At 34.4% G+C, this 21,985-nt stretch overlaps 1 protein-coding gene across 1 annotated transcript in view; it reads left to right on the forward strand.

Annotated features, from left to right (window-relative positions):
• ASCC3 (activating signal cointegrator 1 complex subunit 3) overlaps window positions 1-21,985 on the forward strand; it is a gene marked incomplete at its 5' end in the record, with an annotated part of 249,988 nt that overhangs the window by 108,941 nt on the left and 119,062 nt on the right. The window contains one exon of the mRNA XM_084261793.1: window positions 9,782-9,916. Within this exon, the coding sequence (XP_084117919.1) occupies window positions 9,782-9,916 (135 nt within the window). The remainder of the gene's footprint in view (window positions 1-9,781; window positions 9,917-21,985) is intronic.

Genomic DNA, 21,985 nt, shown 5'->3' on the forward strand with positions numbered 1-21,985 from the left:
GTTCACACCTGTAGTCTTGGACACCTGCACAATAATGTCAGTAGTGGTAATACAACTGTTTAAGGTAGCAAATGCTACTATTTAGATTTCTTGTTCTTCCTATATTATGAATGCACACCGAATAATTAAAAGAAAAAAATGAAGTTTAATTCCAAATTAGTAACTTTTTATAGCCTAAAATTATATTTAAATACAATAATAAATAGTAACATCTTGAGACAGCTTTTTCTAGATGATCTAAGTGTTAAATTACAAGTGTACAGCTTACACTGTGGTAAAGGCAACTTGATCGTTTTCGGAGCCTAATGCGATGAGTTTTACTGACTCTTTGTTAAAAGCGGTTTTTCAAATGGGGCTGAAGACCATCAGTGGTCTGGAAGGCTCTGGGAAGTTAAATCTGTGGAAGCCTGTCATCTTTATATTGTTCTTCTGTAAGAATTCAAGGGCAAGGATAAATGACACTCCAGAAGATATGTCGAGGATTATCAGTGGTCTTGCTCCATAGACCTGAAAGAAAAGGATCAGTGTGCTTTGTTTAACATAATAGATAGTATCAACTAATAAAATTCCTGATTATTGAAGAAAATTTCTGTAAATGATTCAAAATGCAACCAGATAACTTTTCCACTAAGACTTTGTGCCTATCACAGATTTTTTAACAAAAGTTACCAAAGAATCCAATGATAATGTCATTAGCGGGTTTTAATTTAAAATATATAGTAATATAAGATGCTATAGAAAATATGTTACTTCCCATAAAGTAATATGTTACATCCTATGAGGATAGGAAATAAAAATATTCTGTATTAAGACAATAAGATACACCAAGAAATTGCTTTTGACTTTATACTCACATTAACTTCACAAAGTATGAGATTTCTCACATATATAGTGCTGTGGTGTTGGTACTGAAAAAATTACTCCAGAATACGTTACATTTGCACACTCTCATGTATTTAATCGTGAGGTATTCATAATGTTATTTAGGAGAGGATGTGTTGAGAAGAGCTAGGTATTTAAGGTATGGGTTTATGAAGGGCATTGTCCTAGCGCAGTTTACTATTGTTTGCAAACTACTCTATCGTTTAAATTCTTCATAACTTAGTAAAAATTAGTTTTAAAAATCCTGCTTTTACTTGAAGTCAGTTCTTTTCTGGTGATACAGAAAAAATGTTGATACGGGGCAAAAAAAGCTTCTGGTTAAAGGTGTTTTTAAGTCGTTACTGATAAAAAATAATCTAGGAACCCTGACTGTTCTGTTACTTAATTGATTAGTAGGTTTATTTATGGTACTAGATCTTACAAAACTAGAAGTTAGAGGTTGACATGACAATATTCTTAATATTTTTCTTAAGTAAAGGAAGTGGGAATAGATATGAAGATTTCTCTAGTTTCCTCTATGTTCCTTTCTTTAGTAAAGCTGAATAGAATCTGCTGATCACTACTAGCTCCAGGGGGTTTCTTTCATATTATGGGTGGTGGTGTGTGTATATATATATATATATATATAAAAATATAAATAATAGTATAATGAGTTTTCTAACCACAAGAAGAGATACGGTAGGCATGACATCTCTTATTCTGGAGTGATATTTGTCAAAAATATAATTTATGATAATATAGAAACCTATTTTATTGTACAAAGTCAAAATATTTAGTGCCAGAACAGGACAAAGGGAAATTCTTGAAACAAATTATTGTATGATATTGTTTTTCTTAAAAAAAGAAGCAGTGAAAAGCTGCTTATAGTTCTGAATAATAACTGTCATTCAAGTCCATTGGCATCTGCAAAATGCAATTGTTAACTGCCTAATGACATATATTTGCATAGTAATAGGCTAGCTAGTCCTGCTTAATTTTCTATACAAGAATAGATATTGCTATTTCTGTTACTATCCTGTCAATTAAAATTCAGAATAATTTCTACTACCTGTAAGAGTCAGTAAAGTATTGTTTGTTTGTATTCCTGAATAATTTGTCCTCTAATTTTCACTCCATTCAGGCGCATTTTGTCATATACTTGGCTAATGGTGCAAATTGAAGATAGCATAGATCCTGTTATACCATTCTGAAAGAGGTTTCCTTTAGTGTTCAGAATCTATATTTAAGCATTGATTCCATAAATGAGCATTTATTTTATAGGTCATCTAGTATAATTCAAAATACAGTAAAACGAGATCACAAATACAAGTGCTTGCAATTTTTGAAGTCATTAATAATTTAGAACTTCCTCGTGTAAATTAAGTCAGACAAACCAATCACAATACATTGGTGAAAAATGTGTATAACTGTTGCACAGTTATAAAGGAAGAGACATCAAGTTTTATATGGGTAAATACTTTTTACACAGAAGCATCCTCCCATTAGTGGTGATGCATACATTCAGACTGTTCTTCGGAGTATGGGTTTGATATTACCTTTTGCTTATGTTTTTTAATGCTACAGCCTTATATCAAACTTGTGGGTCCAGAACTGTTTTATCCATCGCTTTGAATGGAAACACCACCACACTCCTCTATCTTTCATTTTGCATGATGGCAGAAGACACAATGTCATGCTTTAGAGGAGCAAAACTGAGTGCCTCTCTGAAATGCCTGTACCCTAATACATGCAGCATGTGGAAGAAAAAGGAGAAATTAGGAGTCCAGTTGTGATGTGATAGCTCACGTGACTGTTGCAGTGGGGTGGGAACAGGCTCTTGAGCAAGGGAAGAAACTTAATCGCATGTGAGAGTACAGCAGGGATACCTGGAGCTCTGTCTCTGGCTGGACTATGACCCCGACTAGGAGGAGGATTAGCCAGCAGACATGAGCAACATTGTTCAGGTGTGCTACAGATGCACTGATCAGGAATATAGGAAATGAGGCAGCCTTCAGACAGCTAGAAGCATTAGATTCACTGTCCATGGTGTTCCTGGAGACTTTACCACCCCAATATCTGCTGGAGGGACAATATAGCAGGGCAAAAGTAACCCAGGAAGTTTCTGGAGTGCATTGATGAAATTATAAGACAGATGTCTTACAAAAGTACTGTTATCACAGATAGATAAATGAGCAAGTGCATATTATGATAGTAAATATGTCCATAAATAAAATAGTTATTACCCAAAAAAGCTGATATATCCAGGTAGAAATATAATTAGATAAATAGTTGTGTTAAATAGATTTATTTTTTAAACATTAGTTGTCCTGTAGAGAGGGGATTTTTTTCAAAAGTCCTAGATATTGTGTAAACAGGGATGATCACAAGTAATTTATTTGAATGAATAATTAAATCAAAATTTAGAAGAGACAATGATTAATGGTAATCTACCACAAGTTTAAAATATATCACATTATAGTACTGATTAGCTGATGTAGCATTATAGATTTCGTTCTGATTGTTTTTAGCTAATATTTTCTGTTAAAATGCTGCATGGTATTGTGTAACTTTGTTGTTCAGCAAAGTTTGCTGAATGTTTCTCTTGAGTGAACAAATGTTTTACTGGTGACTCTTGCTGGGGTTTGGTTTTTTTTTTTTCATTTTTGACCCCTCAAGCTTGGTTAAAAATTCATCTATTTGAAGAAGGGAGAGAAATCATCAATAAAGTTAAGTCTGTGAAGAAGGTTGGGGGGGGGGGCAGTGGAGGGAGGTGTGTTAAAGCCACCCTTGCAGCCCCTCCTTCTCCACCACAACCTTGCCATGTAAAACCACAAGAAAAAAATTCAAATTCTTTTGGTGCCTTAGTAAGTGAAACAGCCCATCTAGCTTTTTCCATTCCCATGGTGGTGTTTAATATGTGAGAAGGCTTCAATCTGCAAAATACAAAAATCTGCTAAAATAAAAGCAAAATTTCTACATTAAACTGTTTAAGCTTTTGTATAGGTCACTTTATTTTAAAAATTCTTATTTCATATACTCGCTGCTCTTTTTTACTAGTTTTGGATAGTGATCTTCCTAAGTTATTGTGATATTAGTAAGAAAAAGGGGAAGTCACATTTATACGCTCATACTATCAGATGGAACCACTAATGAAGGCATTCTGATTTTGCAGTGAGTATTTTTGATCAAGAGCTATTAGTGAGCTGTGTGTGTTCTTTTAATTTATATTTTGCATGGAATATACTCTTAATTCTGTAACACTAGGCACTGAAATTTTGAACTGGATCTGGGCAGTTGGGGAGAAATCACAACACAAGGGAGAAACAATTTTGTTATTTAGAATGAGGCTAGACGTTAGTGAGTTGACTTAATCTAGGAGATGGTTCTGTTTAATGAGCTGCAAGGGATGATGTTTTTAACATAAATAGGTGCAGTCAGTGCTCCTTGGGGACAAGTGTTGAAACCTCATTAGAAACTGAGTTTTGTAAAATAGTTGGAGGAGGTTTCATGCTGACTTTAAGGGAGAAAATAGTTGATCTGAGAAAATAGATTGATCTGTTGATCCATATCCTTATCAGTGGAAGTAATACCCAGGTCAAGAACTGGATACCATATAAAACAGCATGTTATGATTTAACTGGGTGAAGCCAAACAATGCCTTTCAGCTAAAATATACTTGTTTCTGAACTATATCATTAATACCGACATGGATTAAATAAAATCATTCTTTTACCCTAATTTTTTTGAAAGATGTGATGCACAGTGGGTGTCAAAACCTAGGACTTCTCTCCTTAAGGAGAGGGTTAAGTAAAACTGCTGAACTCCAGCATTCACATCATCAGCACTCTAATAACAAGATGGAAAGACACCTGAAAGAGTCAGTGTGCTTCTCAGGAAAGATGAATGCACCATTTTGGAGTTGTCATAGAGAATGTTAGTTTGAAAGACACATATTTTCCAGTAGCAAAGTTTGCACAAGCATCTTTACAGTCCAAGACAGAAGAAAGGTGTTTCAAGGGATTTCAAGAGCCCGATTTTCATGAATTATTTTATACACTTTTGTTATGTGTCTATGTGATGTGCTTTTTCTTGAAGTGAAAATTAGGAGTTGTACCATCCTCTAGTTATGCATCCCTGATAAAAGAAGGGCACTGGCTCTCGTAGGTATATTCAGTAATAGCACACTTTTTAGTGCTTTGGTGACGCACTAACTTTCAGCAAGATTGCAACCTGAAATATGCAACACTTGGGGAATGTGAGCGCTTCCTGTTATGAATTTTATATGAAGTCTTTGGTGAAAATGTTTGATTTGTTTCATACTTTAGGAAAATTCTGGGGAGGTAACCTAGCTAGAGACATTTGCTTTCTCCTTTCTTGTATATTTTTTATCATTTAAAAGCTTTGGTTTCAGGAGAGCAGCAGCAGACGCTTTCAGCGCTAGGGCTATATACACCAGAGTTAGCTTTGAACTGCGGAGTACAGATCTAATTACACAGCTTGTAGCTGTGGAACCGCTTCTCTGTATTCTAAATTACTTTTCCTAACTTATTTGCATAATGTAATGCGCAGAGATTTTGCCACTGAAATATAATATTCTCTGACACAGGACAGACTAAATTAACCCTCTTAAGACTATATTGCTGTCTCACAATGTGTTCAGTAGATGCTTACCGACTTCATTGGGGAAAAAACATTGAAGGAAGGTGTTATGTGTCAATTTTTAGCTGGTTCTTTAGATGTACAGAGATTAAAAGTGAACATTAACCTTAAGATTGAGCACCTCTAGTCAGCTAATAAAGCATTCTGTTTGGTTTTTTTTTATCAGACTTGGTGTCTGTCTGCTTCTCCCTGAGAAGTTCTTTTTATTGTGAGTAATTTGTGCAATCAGCTTAAATTTAAAAATTCAGTCAGGTGTTCATGTGTGATGATGAAATACATAAGTCAGTGAATTCAAGTGTGCATTATTAGTTTGAAAACAGTGAGAGGTAAATTACCTAAAGAAAACATCTGAAAATTATGTATCTTTCTATAAGAACTGTAGAAAGGCTCCTGAGTAGAGGACAGCTCTGCAATGTGTGTTTCTTAGTTAGTATTTACATAATAAGGTCTTATGTCTTTCTGAATGAGTGATTACTGTGATGTCAGTCATTGTCTTCATATAAAAAAGCCATACAAAGAGTGTTAAGAGACTATCAGTGTTTTTCTATTTGCAATGCAAAGTCCAATACATCTTAAAGTTCTTGAAGCAACTAAACTGAGTGCATCCTAGTACCAAAGTTCCTTAGGCTCCCAGCATTGATTCTGAACTTATACTATATTAGGCAGTGATAAAAAGGAACATTTTTAGTTGTTTTCAGGTAAAAGGCTCCAACTCTTTTTCCAACACTATTGACATTCTCAACAGTATTTTTAAAAAGTGTGCAAATGTTTCTCATAAACATTTTGATTAGTGGTTTCATGGCTTTAGACTGCTGTACCAGTGCTAATATTCTGGTGGGCTTCTAACTGTGAGCATTGCACAGTAGTTCTCTTCTTTCTGTCCTTCTCTTCAATTCCTTGCCAGTACCCCAGAGTGTATAGTTTTATTTCTGTCAAGAATTCAATTTTTCTGGAAATCTAAAATGAATTTATTTATTTTATGATCTTATTTCTTGAGGAATTTTATTCTTTTCTATTACCTTTCATAGCTGTGCTTTTAATATCTGCATTTCTTGAGCCCTTGTGTATCTTACATAGTATCTCTCAAGTCTGTACAACTGTTACATTTTCTATAATGCTACATAAGACTTTTTGTCATTTTTAGATTAATCCTCAGGTCTGTCACCAATAAAATCAAGACATCAGACTCTTTTGAAAATGATTCAGATTCTTCTCTAATGAGACAAACTGATTATAGAGTAATGTGTTTTAAAGTATGTTAATTGAAAAGAAAGTATTGCAAAAATAATGCTATGTAGTCATTTTAGAAAAGTTCAGTGGCCAAGATTCAGTTATCACAGAATTGTAGGGATTGGAAGGGACCTCAAGAGATCATCGAGTCCAGCCCCCAATATACAATATTCTACATTTACATGTTTGTATAATTTTCTGTAGCACAACGTCAGCTATTAGATTTTGTTTTCCTACAGAGGTTCATGTTGAGTTTCTAATATTTCTAGTAAAAATTAGATGTGAATGTTACAGCTTCACCCCTGAGCATACTGCTTGTAGCACAGTTTCATCTGCTTTCAAGGTGAGGTAGTATTAAGGGCAGGAAAGAAATGAGAAAAATAACCACAAATTTTCTTCTAACTCTTCAAAATAATATTTTCTTATCTTTTTGGTTTTGCTTATAAAGCTGCTTATGTACATGTCCTGGTCTTAGGAGCACATCATAGTGGCAGTTGACTTCTGAGTGTCAGTTCCTAAAGGTTCTGCCTGATTATGACTGGAACTAAGAGGAATTTTCCTCACACTTACTATTTCAGGAATCAGCTCTATACAAGCATTGCAGTTGATTTGATTGAGGACGATTCATCAATTAAGGGCCTATTTTCTGCTATCATCTTTCCTGTGATTAGTAGTCTGTGTTCTACTTTGTGTAACTCTGGTGACTAACAGTTGTACTTGTTCTCATCTCCCATTACAGCTTTTTACTATGGGTTTACTATGGGTTGTTTTGGGGTTGGTTTTTTTTTTAGAACACTGAAGCTTTACACCCAAAATATTATTTTTTTTTACTGTAGCTTGACTAGTTTTAAGTTACTTCCTAATATGATTCTTTCTTTGTATTTTGTTTAAATGAGTCTGTCATGGTTTTGCTCCTGTTGACAGCTAAGCAGCAGACAACTGCTCGCTCAATCCCTGCCAGCAGGATAGGGGAGAGGATCGGAAGAGCGAAAGTGAGAAGACTCATTATTTCACTCCAGTGTGCAATACTGTATTTCCTCAATTTCCCAACATTCAGAATTTAGCTATTTTCACAAGATAAAATGTTAATCTATTCAGCAAAGAATCAAGATTTGCTATGACTCCATTTAAAAAGAAAACAAACTAGTGAACTGTAAAATCAATTTGATTTTAAAAGTGAATCTTTTTTCAGTCAAACCTGTTGACAGAGTTTGAGAATTCACTGAAGACATAGTACATCTGTTAAGGAAAGGAAGCTGCTGTCTTGCGTAGGTTTTTATTTTTATTCAGGCTTTCTATGGAAAAAATACAAAAATGTAAAAAAGTAAACATTAAGCAATTAATGAAGACAGAAAATACATACACTGTCTTCTTGAAGAATTTTTTTAAAAGATTTTTCCAATATTCTGTGTTTAAGTTAGAGAAAATTGTTATGTTCCTTTGATATGTACCTGAGAATATTTCTAATCAGATGAAAGCTAATAATTCTAGGAGTGACAATGTCACTAAATTGATGATTAAAAGATGTATTGAGTAAGCTAAAATATGTAATGGTTGATTGCTCACAGTAAGCAAATAGTTATGCAAATGTTGTTTCTCTTTTTATCTCTTCTCTGTATTGTCACCTGAATTAATTTTCTCTTTTTAATTGTGAATTTAGATAAACTATAAATTTGTAACTATTATGACTACTTCTAAAATTATATGTGCGTTATACATTTAAAATCAAATTATGAATTTCCAAATTAAGAACAGAGGCCATAGTTTGTTTAATTATACCCTAGCTACTGCTACTTTGTTAACAGTATTTAAAGTAATTCAGTTGTACACTGTGGGTTGATCCAAGGATGATGCTGTCAAAAGGCCAAAATTAAACCTGTAGTTCTCTAGAATTTGACGTACCAGTCTAAAAATTCAACTGAAACTTCCTTAAAACAGAACTATAACTCTGTGATTACAAAACAGTGTTTGCCATTCACTTGAGAAGCAAGCACTGAAACTTTTCCATATATGAGTTTTGAGAACGCAGAAATTGTCATACTTGATCAAACTGAAGGGCTGTCCTGCCAGTACTAAGTACTTAGGGACAATACACAGTGCTTTCCATAATGTACCTTTTACAGGCATTCAGAACTATTACTACACTGGAACTAAGTAGTATTTAATCACTTTTCCCTTTCTACACCAATCAGTAGGCTTACTCTCATGATTCTTCTTAAATGTGCCTTGCGGTGAATCTTAATATCAGTTTAATTTGCTCTGTATAGATATCTAAAGGGATAAGTATTAATGTCTCATTGCTGTCTCTGGTTCAGTTACCATATATGATGGTCATAAGTATAATCAAGTGACAGTAGGGTTGGGTGGATGATACCCCACTGTATTTCCAAAGCCTATTGCGGACAGGTACAAATAGTTTTTATTACCATTCAACTTTTAGATGGTATTTTCAGGGAAATGTGTTTCTAAGGTATCTTACCAAGTGATAATATGTGGTTTAAAACTCATAATCACATCTGTTAGTTTAAAATTCATATCCGCATATGTGTTTTGCATTTGTTGGTGCTTAATTTCATTCTTCTTTTTGATTGTCCAGTGGTTTGGGAGTGCAGTATCCTCCTGAGGTTCTTTATAGTCAGTTTTTATTTCAGCTATCTCCAATAGAGTCATACCATCAGAAAACTTATTACCTCTCTATTTGCTTTCCAGATCAATTAGAATGTATCAAATAACACAAATCTCTACACGAGTGGTAATCTCCCAACATTATGAAAATGAACTAAGTTTTGCCAACAATTGTTCTCTATCTTTGAAAGACTAAAAAATTAAAAAAAGAACCAAAGCAAACCTCTCAAAAGCTTTTTGAAAATATTAAATAGAGTTTACACAGGATCACTTTTTAATTTCATCAGTATGACATGTATCAACTATTTTTTTGTTCCCACTGGGAATATTTCATAGTTAAACTATTTTTATTGTTTGATTAAAACTTTTGTTATTTCACATCACCCCTGTTTCTTTCTATCTTAAGGTGATGGTGTTTGTTCATGCTAGAAATGCCACAGTACGAACTGCTATGGGTCTTCGAGAAAAAGCGAAAAACAATGGTCATATTTGTCACTTCTTGTCACCCCAAGGATCAAGTTATGGGCAAGCTGAAAAACAGGTAGGTGAATAATTTAAGTCAACAGTCTTTACAATCCACGAATTGACATTTTTACAAGACAGTCCAAGATGGCAATGGATGAACCATTTTTGAGCTTCTGGGAAGACAGATTTTGCTCTGAAGGGAAGAATGGAATTGCTGAATTGAATAGAGGATAGAGTCATGGTGCAGGAAGAGAAAGTGCTGTTATTTTAGGTATTTGAACAAAAGCTGATAATAGGTTATTGTCTATGCAATGTGTACTTAGCAGTCAATATGGCTTATGTCTAACAGAACATGTTTTATCAGGTGGAGTTCACTTTTGAGAGAGATGCAGTCCTTTCAATCTGAGAGTTCCATGATGTCCTTTGTCCATATTTTTAATGGTTCTTGGGGAGAGTTAAAGAATTAAGTGGTGTAGATGGACTGCAAAGCTACCTTCCCAAACTCAAAGCTATTTGGCACTTGCTTGGAACCTTGCAGTATTTAAGTGAATGCCTGACATTTGAGATAGATGAGGATTCTTAATTTATATTTACTATTAAATTAGCAAAATTATTAAGGTAAATTTGATTTCTTAAATCCGTCATAGGACTGGAGAGGTTATTTATCGAAAAGAATGGGACAAGTTGACTTGGTGATCATTGATTGCAGTAGTCTTCATATAATCTGCAGCTCAGGATGTTTCTAAACCATCAATTCAACAGAAAACTGTCATCTGACTTTCCATATGAATCAACTAATGGTGGGCAATCAAAAAATAATCTACTTGGGTTAAAAGTGGGAAAGCCATTTGAATCTCACAAGGTTTTAGCCTTCTTAATATGATCTTGTTTAAAAATATGTAAAAGGATCCTAAATTGCCAGTATTTTGAGCAGCAGTCAAGTACTTGCCAGCTGAAATTGCGTTTTTATGCATTCTAACAGGTCTTCGTATCCGTTGTGTTAGTTGACCTTCCGCATTTTTTTCTAATATGTAGTATACAGAAATAACTTGGTCTGCAACAACTTCTTTTAATCTCTCTAAGGAGGGTGCCAGTATTTCCGCTGAGAGAATATTTGCAAAACAATTCTTAATTCAATGTTATATGTGATACTTAGATTTGATGATATTAATTGAGGTCGAAAGATTAGAGTTAACACTGTCCCGGTGTGATGCTCAAGCAGGGAAAAACTGCAGGCAACTGCTGCCATGACTGCAAGTTCAGTTTCATTGATTAAGCTCAGTATTCAGAGGAAGGCTGTGATGGTAAACAGTGAGACTTAGGACTGTGGTCTTTAGGAGAACAGTCTTGTTCAGAGAATTGCATCTTAGAATCCCCTGGGTAGCTTTGATGAAGTAGAAAAATATCTCTGCTTTTACACTGAAGAAATGGCTTAAATAGGAAGGAGTTCACCTTCACTGAAAGCAGTGATGACTTAGCATCACAATGCAGGAAATGGGAAAGGATATGGGAAAGAAATGGGTAAAGAAAAACTGTATTTCAGTTGTAAGCCTAACTTTAAATGCTATTAAAACAAAATATGGGTTTGTGAATATTATATATTCACAATATACATTCACTATATACATTCATGTGAAAAGTACTTGTTATTCTAAGCAAATGCCATGGGGAATTCGAATTCTTAAGTGGGGAAACTACTCTTTTAACATGAAAATATAAGCTTATTCCTTACTCCACAAAAGCTGTAGAAAAAAAGTTCAGTATACTTGAATGGTGTATACACTTCCAAGTGTTCTTAGATCTTAGAAAGGAACTTTAAGCATGAAATGTGAGAAATTCTGGAGTCTTTCCCAATGGAGTTTGAAAAGTTCTTTAAATTAGTACTTTGGAAGAGTGCAAAAGATGATGCTAAATGCAGTTACCAAATAAGCTGGTGATGACTGTCTTGGAAAGCAAGACCAAGAAGTATTACTCTTAATAACAGAACAAATTTATAACCAGGGACTGATAAGAAGGAGTAGGTGTGAAGGTCATAGCAATGAATGAGAGAGAATTGTATTCTCTGGCAGAGCCCATACAATGTTTTTGTGGCTGCCCCAAGTCTTACAATGACTATCAAGAGACAGAATAATTAATTAAATTCTTCCGCTACTTGTGATACGCACATTTTGCATTAATGCAAATTCACATTATTTTCCTTCTTATTCATGTAAATACAAACTAGATCTTGGGGAAAAATATTCGTCGTTATTATTATACAAATTATATACTCCTGCGTACTTAACCACTTCTTCACTAACACATATAAATAAACTAGTACTCAGAGTAATAAAAATAATGCAGAGGCATAGACATGCTGAAATGTGTCGCAGAGTATCACCAGTAACATTTCTCTGCATAATTCCTTTTGTCTTATTGCGGGGTTCATTCAACAAACAAATTATTTTCATTTTACTTACCATAAAAACTAGATATTTCATTGGTTCTGTGTCTGTTAACTGATAAATGTTATCTACAAAAAGGAGGTATTAAGATCTAAAGGATATCCAGTGTTTGTTCTCTGTTCATAGGAAACTTATTGCTGTTTAAAATAAACATGCACATCCTGTATTGAAATCATAGAATCATCATATATCTTTGAGGCACTGATACATGCTCTTCTGTAAGCATTTACTTTTCAGAGAGACTACTGCTGTAGATACCGGTCTGACATGGCACAGCAGTTATAATGCTTCAGACTATAAATCAGATCCATCTTATGCAATAAATTGAATATTAACAGGGTGAATCACAACTTTTGAGAGCTTTTTAGCATTTTTTTAAAATCCATTCTCAAAACAAGACCTAGATTCTTTGTTACCAGATGTCTCAAAGCTCAACCTGTAGGTGGACCAATTGGCACTGTGGAACTGACCTGTCTTTGCAAGCATTCACCATTCCTACAAAATGCTTCTCATTTCCAAACTGCACCTTTAATCAACAAGATCACATTTGGTCATTGGTGCAAATGCGAAATATCTACGGGTCAAATTGTATCTCTGAAGAACTTCATTAGACCTTCTGTTAAGTCAGAGTCTCTGTATGCAATTAATTTCTTTGATCTTCATTGCCTAATTTTAATCTCCTTAATAAGTGAAATTCATTTTATATAATACTAAAGTCCCGGTGCCATACCATATAAATGAAATTTCTGACAGAAGTCTAACTGTGTTATATCGATCCTGTGTGATGCAGAGTGATTAATTTAAGCTTCATCATGATAATACCATGTTTGTCTGACAAGATCTATCTTGTATAAAGGGATGTTTATTGGCACAGGTCCCAAAATTATCAGACTGCAGGCCATTCAGTGTTGCCATTTCATTTGACATGAAATTTAGCAATACCTGGCAGAGAATAATCTTGATAATGCAATGCAATCATTCTTTTTTATTTTTATCTGTGTACATTTTCACTGTAATGGTTGAAGATGTTCAGAAACATCTGAAATCCAGTGCATAACTTAGAAGAATAACTAATGTCCAAATCATGGATGTTCTAGTCTAGACACAGCAAGTGTAGGTGAGGGCTACTTGAACACACAGGAGGAACTGAAAAATAGAATAGTTAAAAGCATTGTATTCTTTATTGGCCTTTAGAATTTGAAAGCAATTTTCCTAATCCTCTTAATTATCTGTCAAATGTTTTTAAATTATTAGAAATTAATTTTTAGAGAACATTCATCAAATATTTGATGTGTAATCATTTGTTTGACATTTAATTATTTCAGAGCAAATCCTCATTTTATTTTTGTTTTACTAATAACACATCTAATATTTGATATGCCATTAAAAAAACTATAAAAATAAAATGAGGATGTGTATTCAAATACATTAGGCTATATTAAATGTCAAACATATATTGAAGTTCCCTATTTGTTTTATAATTACTATATTTTTTTACTTTTGAAAAATATTTGCTAATTATCTCTGAGAGAATGGAATGAAGCACTTTGTATTTCTTTCATGGGATATTTTATTCAGTAGTCCTCCTTAAAGGTCAGAGACAAAATTCATGTGATGATGTGGTCTGAAGAATGGATGGGTTAAAGAAAAATGTGTTCTATACAGAGTGACCCTTCTGTTTTTATGAATCCTGAGCTGTGGAATTTAGTGCTAAGAGGAATTTAGGTGGATATTTACAAAGAAATATACTGTGAATAATACAAAACCATTGCTTTCAGGCATTTTTTTTAGCAGTATTTCCATTTCTGTTTTATCTGTCATGAGCTTCAACTTGATATTCAACAATGCTTAGCTTTATCCTATTTATCACTGGAAAGCTGCCTCGTGAATATTTGTTCTACTTCCAGAAGCTGTGTTAGTAGTGGGAATCCTGAAAGCAAAAGGAAACCTTTTTCTAGAATGATCTCTAAGGTTGCAAATACAGCAGACAGAGGTGCTGATGTTTTTGTTCAAGGAACTACAAAAAGATATTTTGTGCTTTTGTACACAGCACTTCAGCTATTTCAGAGATTTCAGGTTAAAATCAGTAATGGATTTCATTGCTGTAAATAAGGATTTGGTGCCTTTTCTTACTAATCCTTCATAGAAATGCTCTGATAAACTGTTGGATAATGTGTTGCCTATAGCATCCCCTTTCATTGTTGATGAAATTTCCTATTAAATACTAAATGCGCTTGGTAAGATCATTTGAAACTGCTGTCATACTTAAAATATGATTAAGCTTCTTTCCTTAAATGGAATCTATGACAGTCTCCTGCAAGGTAGGGTATTGTCTGCATTCAGTCTATTCAGATCTTAAGGTAAATACATTTTTTTAATGTCTTCTCTATTTGTGTTTGTAAATATAGAAATGGAAATTCAGTTTTATTTTTTAAAAGAATGTTTTTAATTGCTAATTTGGTTTAAATCTAAGATGGGGTTTTATGTCTTTGATTGAAATACACTGACACTTCTTTTTCTCTGGGATATGGGAACAATATTAGGCTAATATTAGGTTCCTTGATGTCAGGTTATGACAATACCTGCAAGTAGCTCTAATAAGTTATTGAGTTGATTCTGCAGTCACAGAAGTTTGCACGCTCAGTAGCAGCATGTGTATTTTTCCTTAAAATTGGCATAAATGTTTACATTACTGTATAGCTTATTTCAATATAAATATGTGAATGTATTAAAAGTATAATATAGTTGTTAATTTTTCCTATATATTCTTAGCTGTTTCTTACGTTAAAATTTGTGATCTGCTTGTCTGTCTTCAAGTTTTAACCTCATTCTGGGCCACCGACAGAGAGAAAAACCCTGCAACATTATTTTTTCCTTGGACTGTGAAAATTCCCTCAGTTAGCTGCTAGAATGTTTGATGTGTAATCCAGGTCAAAAAGAAGTAGCTTGCTCTGTCTTTTCACAGTGGTTATTAATGGATAGCTTCCCTGGGAAAGATGATTTCAAGTTGAAATCTCATTGTTACATAAATTATATATGGATATCAAATAGCTACGCTACTAGTAAAGAAACATATTTCAAAAGAAAACTTCAAAGCCATTTGGGAGAAACAAAACAAACAAACCAACACCCACCCACCCACCCCCACTCCCCCCACACACACACCCCCGGTATGATTTTTTTTTTTCATATTCACAAGTTTGGGAAACAGGACTTCCACTTCAGCAACACAGCTGACTACCCAGTTTTTATTTTTGCCAGTGCTTGCTTTCCCCATGTATAATGAAGTTCGGGTTTATATTAAAAATAGGTAAGATCTCTTCATAGGATAAAACTTCATTTTCTTATTATTTTCCTCCGTCACTTAACAGGTTCAAAGAATGGTAGTACCTCTGGTCACTTGTGAACACTCCAGCAAGAAGAAATTATAAGATAATATTAATGTCAGCATAGGTGCTCTCTCCTTTTCAGCCCTACCTCAAAGAGCTTGGATGGCTCAGCTGTTTTCAGCTGCTTTCATGCCCTAGGGATTGTTCCAGGCAAGAAATTGAAAAAGAAGTGCTTAATTTACCAACCAGCCCAAGGTCTTGTATTCCTTTTCCAAGATGTGCCACTTAGTTCTTGGCTGCAGTGCAAAATCTTGTGCAATATGTTCACAGTGAAACTGTAGACAATAATAATATTTTTCAGGCACCTGTTCTTTATAGGATGCACCAAACCATACCGGCAAATGGTTCTGGTCACATGCAATTTAAGTAGCTTAGTATGGAAACCATATGCTGACCAAAAAATAGTTCTTAAAGAAATCTTGTGTACTTAGGAATTTGTTAGGAAATAGTATAACTACAACAGTTATTGGTAATGAAGACTAATGATTAAAAACTTAATTAGAATCTGTGGGTTTTCTGCATTGTGCACTGATAGTGAATGCTGCTAGTTGATGGTCAGTTGTACTTTGTATTTCATGTAATTATTCTCAGAGAAATTTGATATGGTTCACTGATTGGTACTCTCTTAGAAAACATATTTGATTTCTTTTACATGAGCTAAACAGTAAGCTTTCCAAGGTTCAGTGAATTGTATTTGATTTTAGGGGTTTTTCCTAGCATCACACGTGATTCTGACACTTTTGCAGTGATCCTTTATAAGTGCTATTCTTCACTGTCGCAAGTGAAGCACATAATGGTTTGGTATTTTTAAGTGGCTGGTTCTCACTTTAAAGATGCAAACCATCACAGAACACCCTTTGTAGTTGCCTTTATTGAGATAAAATTCAGAACAAAACTGTAGATCACACTTCTGTAGAATAAATCTGTGTGCTTTCTTCTAGGGGAGCTTGATAGTTTTCCTTCAGAATATCGCTATTAACTGACCATGTTTCTTTCACTCTCTGAGGATTTATGTGATTTTATTTATATTGTAAACCAATACATGTATAGGATATCTTTAGATTCTGCATTTTTTAAGACTGAAGTTTTTGGCCTGTCATAATTGATAAATACAGGTTCATAAATACCTAATTTTATAGAAAGCCAGTGCAATATGGGAAACTACTCAGAATGTCTCTTTAAAAACATTATTGGAATAAGTGCAGTTTAATAAATTCACTTGTTACATGAAATATTCTGTTCACTTACCTATTGATGCATTTCCTCCTGTTGAACCCAGACTGTGACATTTTTTCCCAAGATACATATAGATGCTTGGTTCATTTTTTCATTTAGAAAAATCTTTTTTATTATCAGATGAGAAAAATATTATCTTTCAGTTCAGTTCATGTTCTTAGTTTCATTTATTTTCAAAATAAGAAAGTCTTTCTAAATACAGTTTAATGTTATTATGGTTTGATGGAGTTGTTTAGCTATGTATGCTCACTGTTTCAGTTGTCATCGACTTTCCACTTCCAACTCTCCCAAATACCATCATTTAGGCAAATTTGCTTGGGCTTTTTAATTATTCCTTTAGTTTATTTGCACAATATTTAGAGTAGATCAGAACTGGGCAGAATCATTTTTGCACTGAAGCTTGCAATGACATCTAGTTAAAATTAATTGTGTACTAATGAGTAAAGTGAGTGCAGAGTTTTAAGAATTTTAAATAAAAGAGCAATTAGAAGCAACCATTAAGAATGAGTATATTGAATTTGATCCAGTCTGTTTATACCACATACTGAGAGCCAGAGGTGCTTTGGAGAAAACAAAATAGGTTAAAAATTAATCAAGCATATTTTTGGAAAGTTGTGCAGACTTTTTTCCAGAGAACTGATGAATATTTATTGCTGTATATTTCTTTTTCTGGTTTAAGTTATATCATGTGTATAGTCAGTCTCTGTTGTGTTTTTCTTTTTAGCATATCCTGTATATGTTTTATATTATCAACATGTCTCCATAGTAGGAGGCCAGAAGATATGGAAACTTTGATATCTACAGCATTTAATTTTATCTTCTGGTGGTTTTGAATTCATCTTAACCTCCTTTGAACTGGAATTTCAAAAGTCAACCAAGATTCAGAGGAATCCCCACTTATTAGAAACCATTGTCCCGGAGAAAAGCTGTGTTGTGTAAAACCATAAAGAGCTGTGCTTTGGGGTGTACATATAACATTATGTATCACCTTTATCACAGCAAAATTATCATTTTGGCTAAATTTTTCAAAAATCTTTTAAGCACCTAATTATTTCAGAAACCTCTTTTTGTTGCTAGCAGATTATCAAAACCAGCAGCGGGTGACTACAGAAAATTTCCAAAACACATAAAGAGCTCAGAAACAATATTCTTTTCATCCCACTTCTATTCATGCCACTAATGAGTACCATATAAATGTGTATTGGCATATTGTGTTTTACATGTACCGTATTAGCAATTTTTGGCTCATTTGGACAAAAGACAGAAGTAAAACTAAAAGCTATGTACTATGCTAGTAGGAACTAGATGAACAGCATCATGTTTTTGACAAGGCTAGAGTATACACAAACTGTGCATGAACTATAATGAAAACTGGTAGGTAACAAAAATGGAGCTTAGCCTGTATTATGGAATGAAAATAAAATCGCATTAAAAAAAAAACAGGAGGCAGATTTGGAAGTATGTAGGTGTCCTGGTTCTGGCCAGGCCAGAGTTAACCTTACCAAGCAGCCAGCACAAGTGAGCTGAGTTAGCGTGGGCTGTTTTACACACCTGACAGTCTTCCATACAAGGAGCTGGTTGGGGAGGGGCACTGCTGGGTGCCTCCAGAGAAGTCCTAGTGCATATGGGACATCGGGTCTGTCCTTACATGGGCACAGTACCTTGTTATGTTGGAGTTATCACCAGGTGTGAGTGTAACTTGCCACAGGCTGTTACTGTTCCCCTTTCATGGTGATTTTGTCAATAAACTGTCCTTATCCCAACCCACAGGGGCTCTGTCTGTTTCTCCTCTGGGAGTGAGTGATCAGCCTGTGGTGCTCAGCCAATGCTTGGGGCTGAACCACCACAGTGGCTTTGTGCAGAGCTGCTGGAAGAATTCAGATAGGAAGATATCAGTATTAGGAAGACTAAATTTCATTGCTTCATTCTTTAGAAAAACTAAATTACCACCACCCCCATTCCACTGAACAAGCCTGCATCTTTAGTCATTGTCAGAACAAGTAGCTAAAATAGAAAATATGTAAGCTTCTAGAACTTAAAATTTTATTTACATGAAATTACAATATAATTTTTTGGTCTTTAGTAGAACAAGGATTTAATCAAATTCATTTTTAGTTCTCAGGTAAAATACACTCAAAACCACTGACACTGAAGTTTTTTCCTAGGATACTTCCTTCCTATCAAATACTAAGTTTACTGATTTTATCAAGCAACTTGACTAAGTAAGATTTGGTTCATGATCTCCTATATGGCTATTACGTTATCAGCTACTGTGGAACTAGCAGAATCTGTGTCTTCTCTAAGCAACAATCATATATATATATATATATATATAAATGATATGCACTAAATATTTTAAGAAATTCGAAAAATCCATGTGCCATGTCCTAGCATTTACCGTACTCCAAATGCAAAAGCCACTTGAGAGTGTCACAATTTAACAGTATCCCACAACTAAGTACCACACAGCTGCTTACTCGCTTCCCCCTCCCCCAGTTGTGTTGGGGAAAGAATCAGAAGAGTAAAAGTGATGAGAAAACTCATGGGTGAGATAAAGACAGTTAAATAATTGAAATTCTTCTTGTTGTTATTATTATTGGTATTTATTACTATTAAAACTGTAATGAAAAGGAAAATTTAAAAAAAAGAGGAATAAAATTCAAGAAAAAAAAAAAGTGGTGCAAGTAGAAAACTATTGCTTACAATCAACTTACTGATTCCTAGCCTATTCCTGAACAACTTTCCTCCCTCTCCCCGCCAATGAACCTTCCCCTCCTAGTTCATATTCTGAGTATGATGTCATATGGTATGGAATATCCCTTTGGTCAGTTGGGGTCAGTTGTCCTGGCTGTGTCCTCTCCCAGGCCTACTTGCTGGTGGAGTGATGCGAGAAGCAGAAAAGTCGTGGGCTCTGTGTAAGCACTGCTGAGCAATAATAGAGACATCCGTGTATCAACACTGTCTTGAGTGCAAATCAACAACACAGCCCCAAAACTGTGCTGTGAAGAAAATTAGCTCTATCCCAGTCAAAACCAGAACAGAGATGAATACTGCTGACACTCCTAATGCATTCTGAAGAGTGGGATCATAAGAGAATATTAAGAACTAGGGCGGTGTTTCTACAACATTTGGGCACCAAATGTGTGAGATGAGTTGGAATGCATTTCAGGCTATGGTTTTATTCAGCTTGAGACTTTTGTTGGGTAAAATTATTCCTAACCTGTAAGGAAAATTAGAAAAACGACAATAGACAAGCAGGACAGATCCTGTTTTGACATATTTGCAGATGATGTGCATATGGTCTGAAAACTTTTCCAAAAAAATTACACAAGACTTGGAGATTTGAAAGTTTTTTGGCATAGAATATTTATTTCTTGGTATCGTTTACATTTTAAAAAGTTCTAATCAGACAACTAAAACTTTTCAGGATCATCCTGTCATCAGGGAAGAATATTTTGCTGTTTTGATAATTAATAATCATTAGAATATCTTAGCAAGATTTTGAGTATTTCATTTTTTTAACTCAAAAGTAATGGATCTTAACCTGTGATTTCTTTTATAGATTGTATATATTTTATATTAAAACCCATGTTTGTTTATAAGCATTCTGATGTCTTCACAGAATCACAGAATTGTAGGGGTTGGAAGGGGCCTCGAGAGATGATTGAGTCTTGTTTTAGCTATATTGATATCAACTATGTTAATCCGCTATTGGTCCATTTTAATACTAATAAAATGTATAGTTTTCAGTTATGCTGAATGCTGTCAGCATATAGTGGACTTACAGTGTTTCAGTGCATATGCTCTCAGGCAGAGGTTCTAAAATAAAAATTAGCCAATTGTCTATATTTTCCAATAGATACTGGAAAACTAGAACCAAAATGAAGTTTGTGTAGGTACAGATAAGTCAAAACATTTACATTAATTGAGTTTTTTCTAACAGTCAAAAAATATCCTCAGATAAGAAAACTAAATAGGGTGTTATATAACTGTGTAACGTGGTAGTTGCTACCAGAGAAGAATGTTATGTGTATAGCTGCTAATTGCCTGAACTCAGTGAGACCTGAGATGCTCCACCAACAAAGCACTTGTGACCGAAAGAATTTGCAGCGCCTTGGTTCATTAATAGGCAATATTTACGAGCTGCTGCTCAGTTTTCACTGGCAAATTCAACCCTCTCTGTGGAAATCATATGCATCAACCTTGAAAACATCAAGGTTTCTGCTCTGTTTTTCTTTTGAGTTAAAGTGGGATTTTTCCAAATAAAGATTTGTGAAAGCCTCTCTAAAAACATTATCTATTTGAATAATGACTTTGAGCAGCATTTTTTAGGAAGCCATTAACTGCTATGAGGATCTGTCATTTTCTGTAAAAATGTTGGTAGGTAGTTCAACATTAGCTTATAAATTTGGAAGTTTTAAAATACGGAGAACTGCTTAGAAAATGCTAAAAAGCTAGTAGTGGGTGGCAAACCCTTAGGTTCTAGAATTTAGAGTATCAAAAGCTTTGCAAACATCTAGAAAGACTCTTTGTAATAATAAAAATGGTTAACTCAGGAATCAAAGGCCCATTGCAGCAAGGATGAAAAATACAATGCATTTTCAGCCTGTGAGGGTGCCTCTGGCTTTGACACACATCAAACACAGTATTCCAGTGCCAAGACCTTTCTAGAGATCATTTTTTCCAAGTATTGTGCTATGTATGTTTATCAAGGTCAACAATCTGAAATCTGAAGAGAGTTTGAAACCTCAGCATCGTATTGCCATGCTTTCATTTAAATGGTAGTATTGCTGAATAATTGAACAGAGTCCTAATTGGATTGCAGTTGAAGGATCTCATTGAAAAACATACTGAAGCTAATGGGAAAGAGGCTGTTGGCTTTGGAGTAACCCCTAAGGACTCAACTTAATACAGCACAAAACAGTGTTTCATAGAGAAAATACAGCACAATCTTAAACTTTTTTCAGATATGGATTTTCTGCAAGCTTCTGGAACTGAAAGCTGTAAGACCATGTGAATTTGTCCTAGTGATTCTTAGGTTAAAAACACTCATATAGGTTCAGCAGTATTACTTTC

Source organism: Gallinula chloropus (assembly GCF_964237585.1).
Source record: "Gallinula chloropus genome assembly, chromosome: 3".
Taxonomy (NCBI): Eukaryota; Metazoa; Chordata; class Aves; order Gruiformes; family Rallidae; genus Gallinula; species Gallinula chloropus.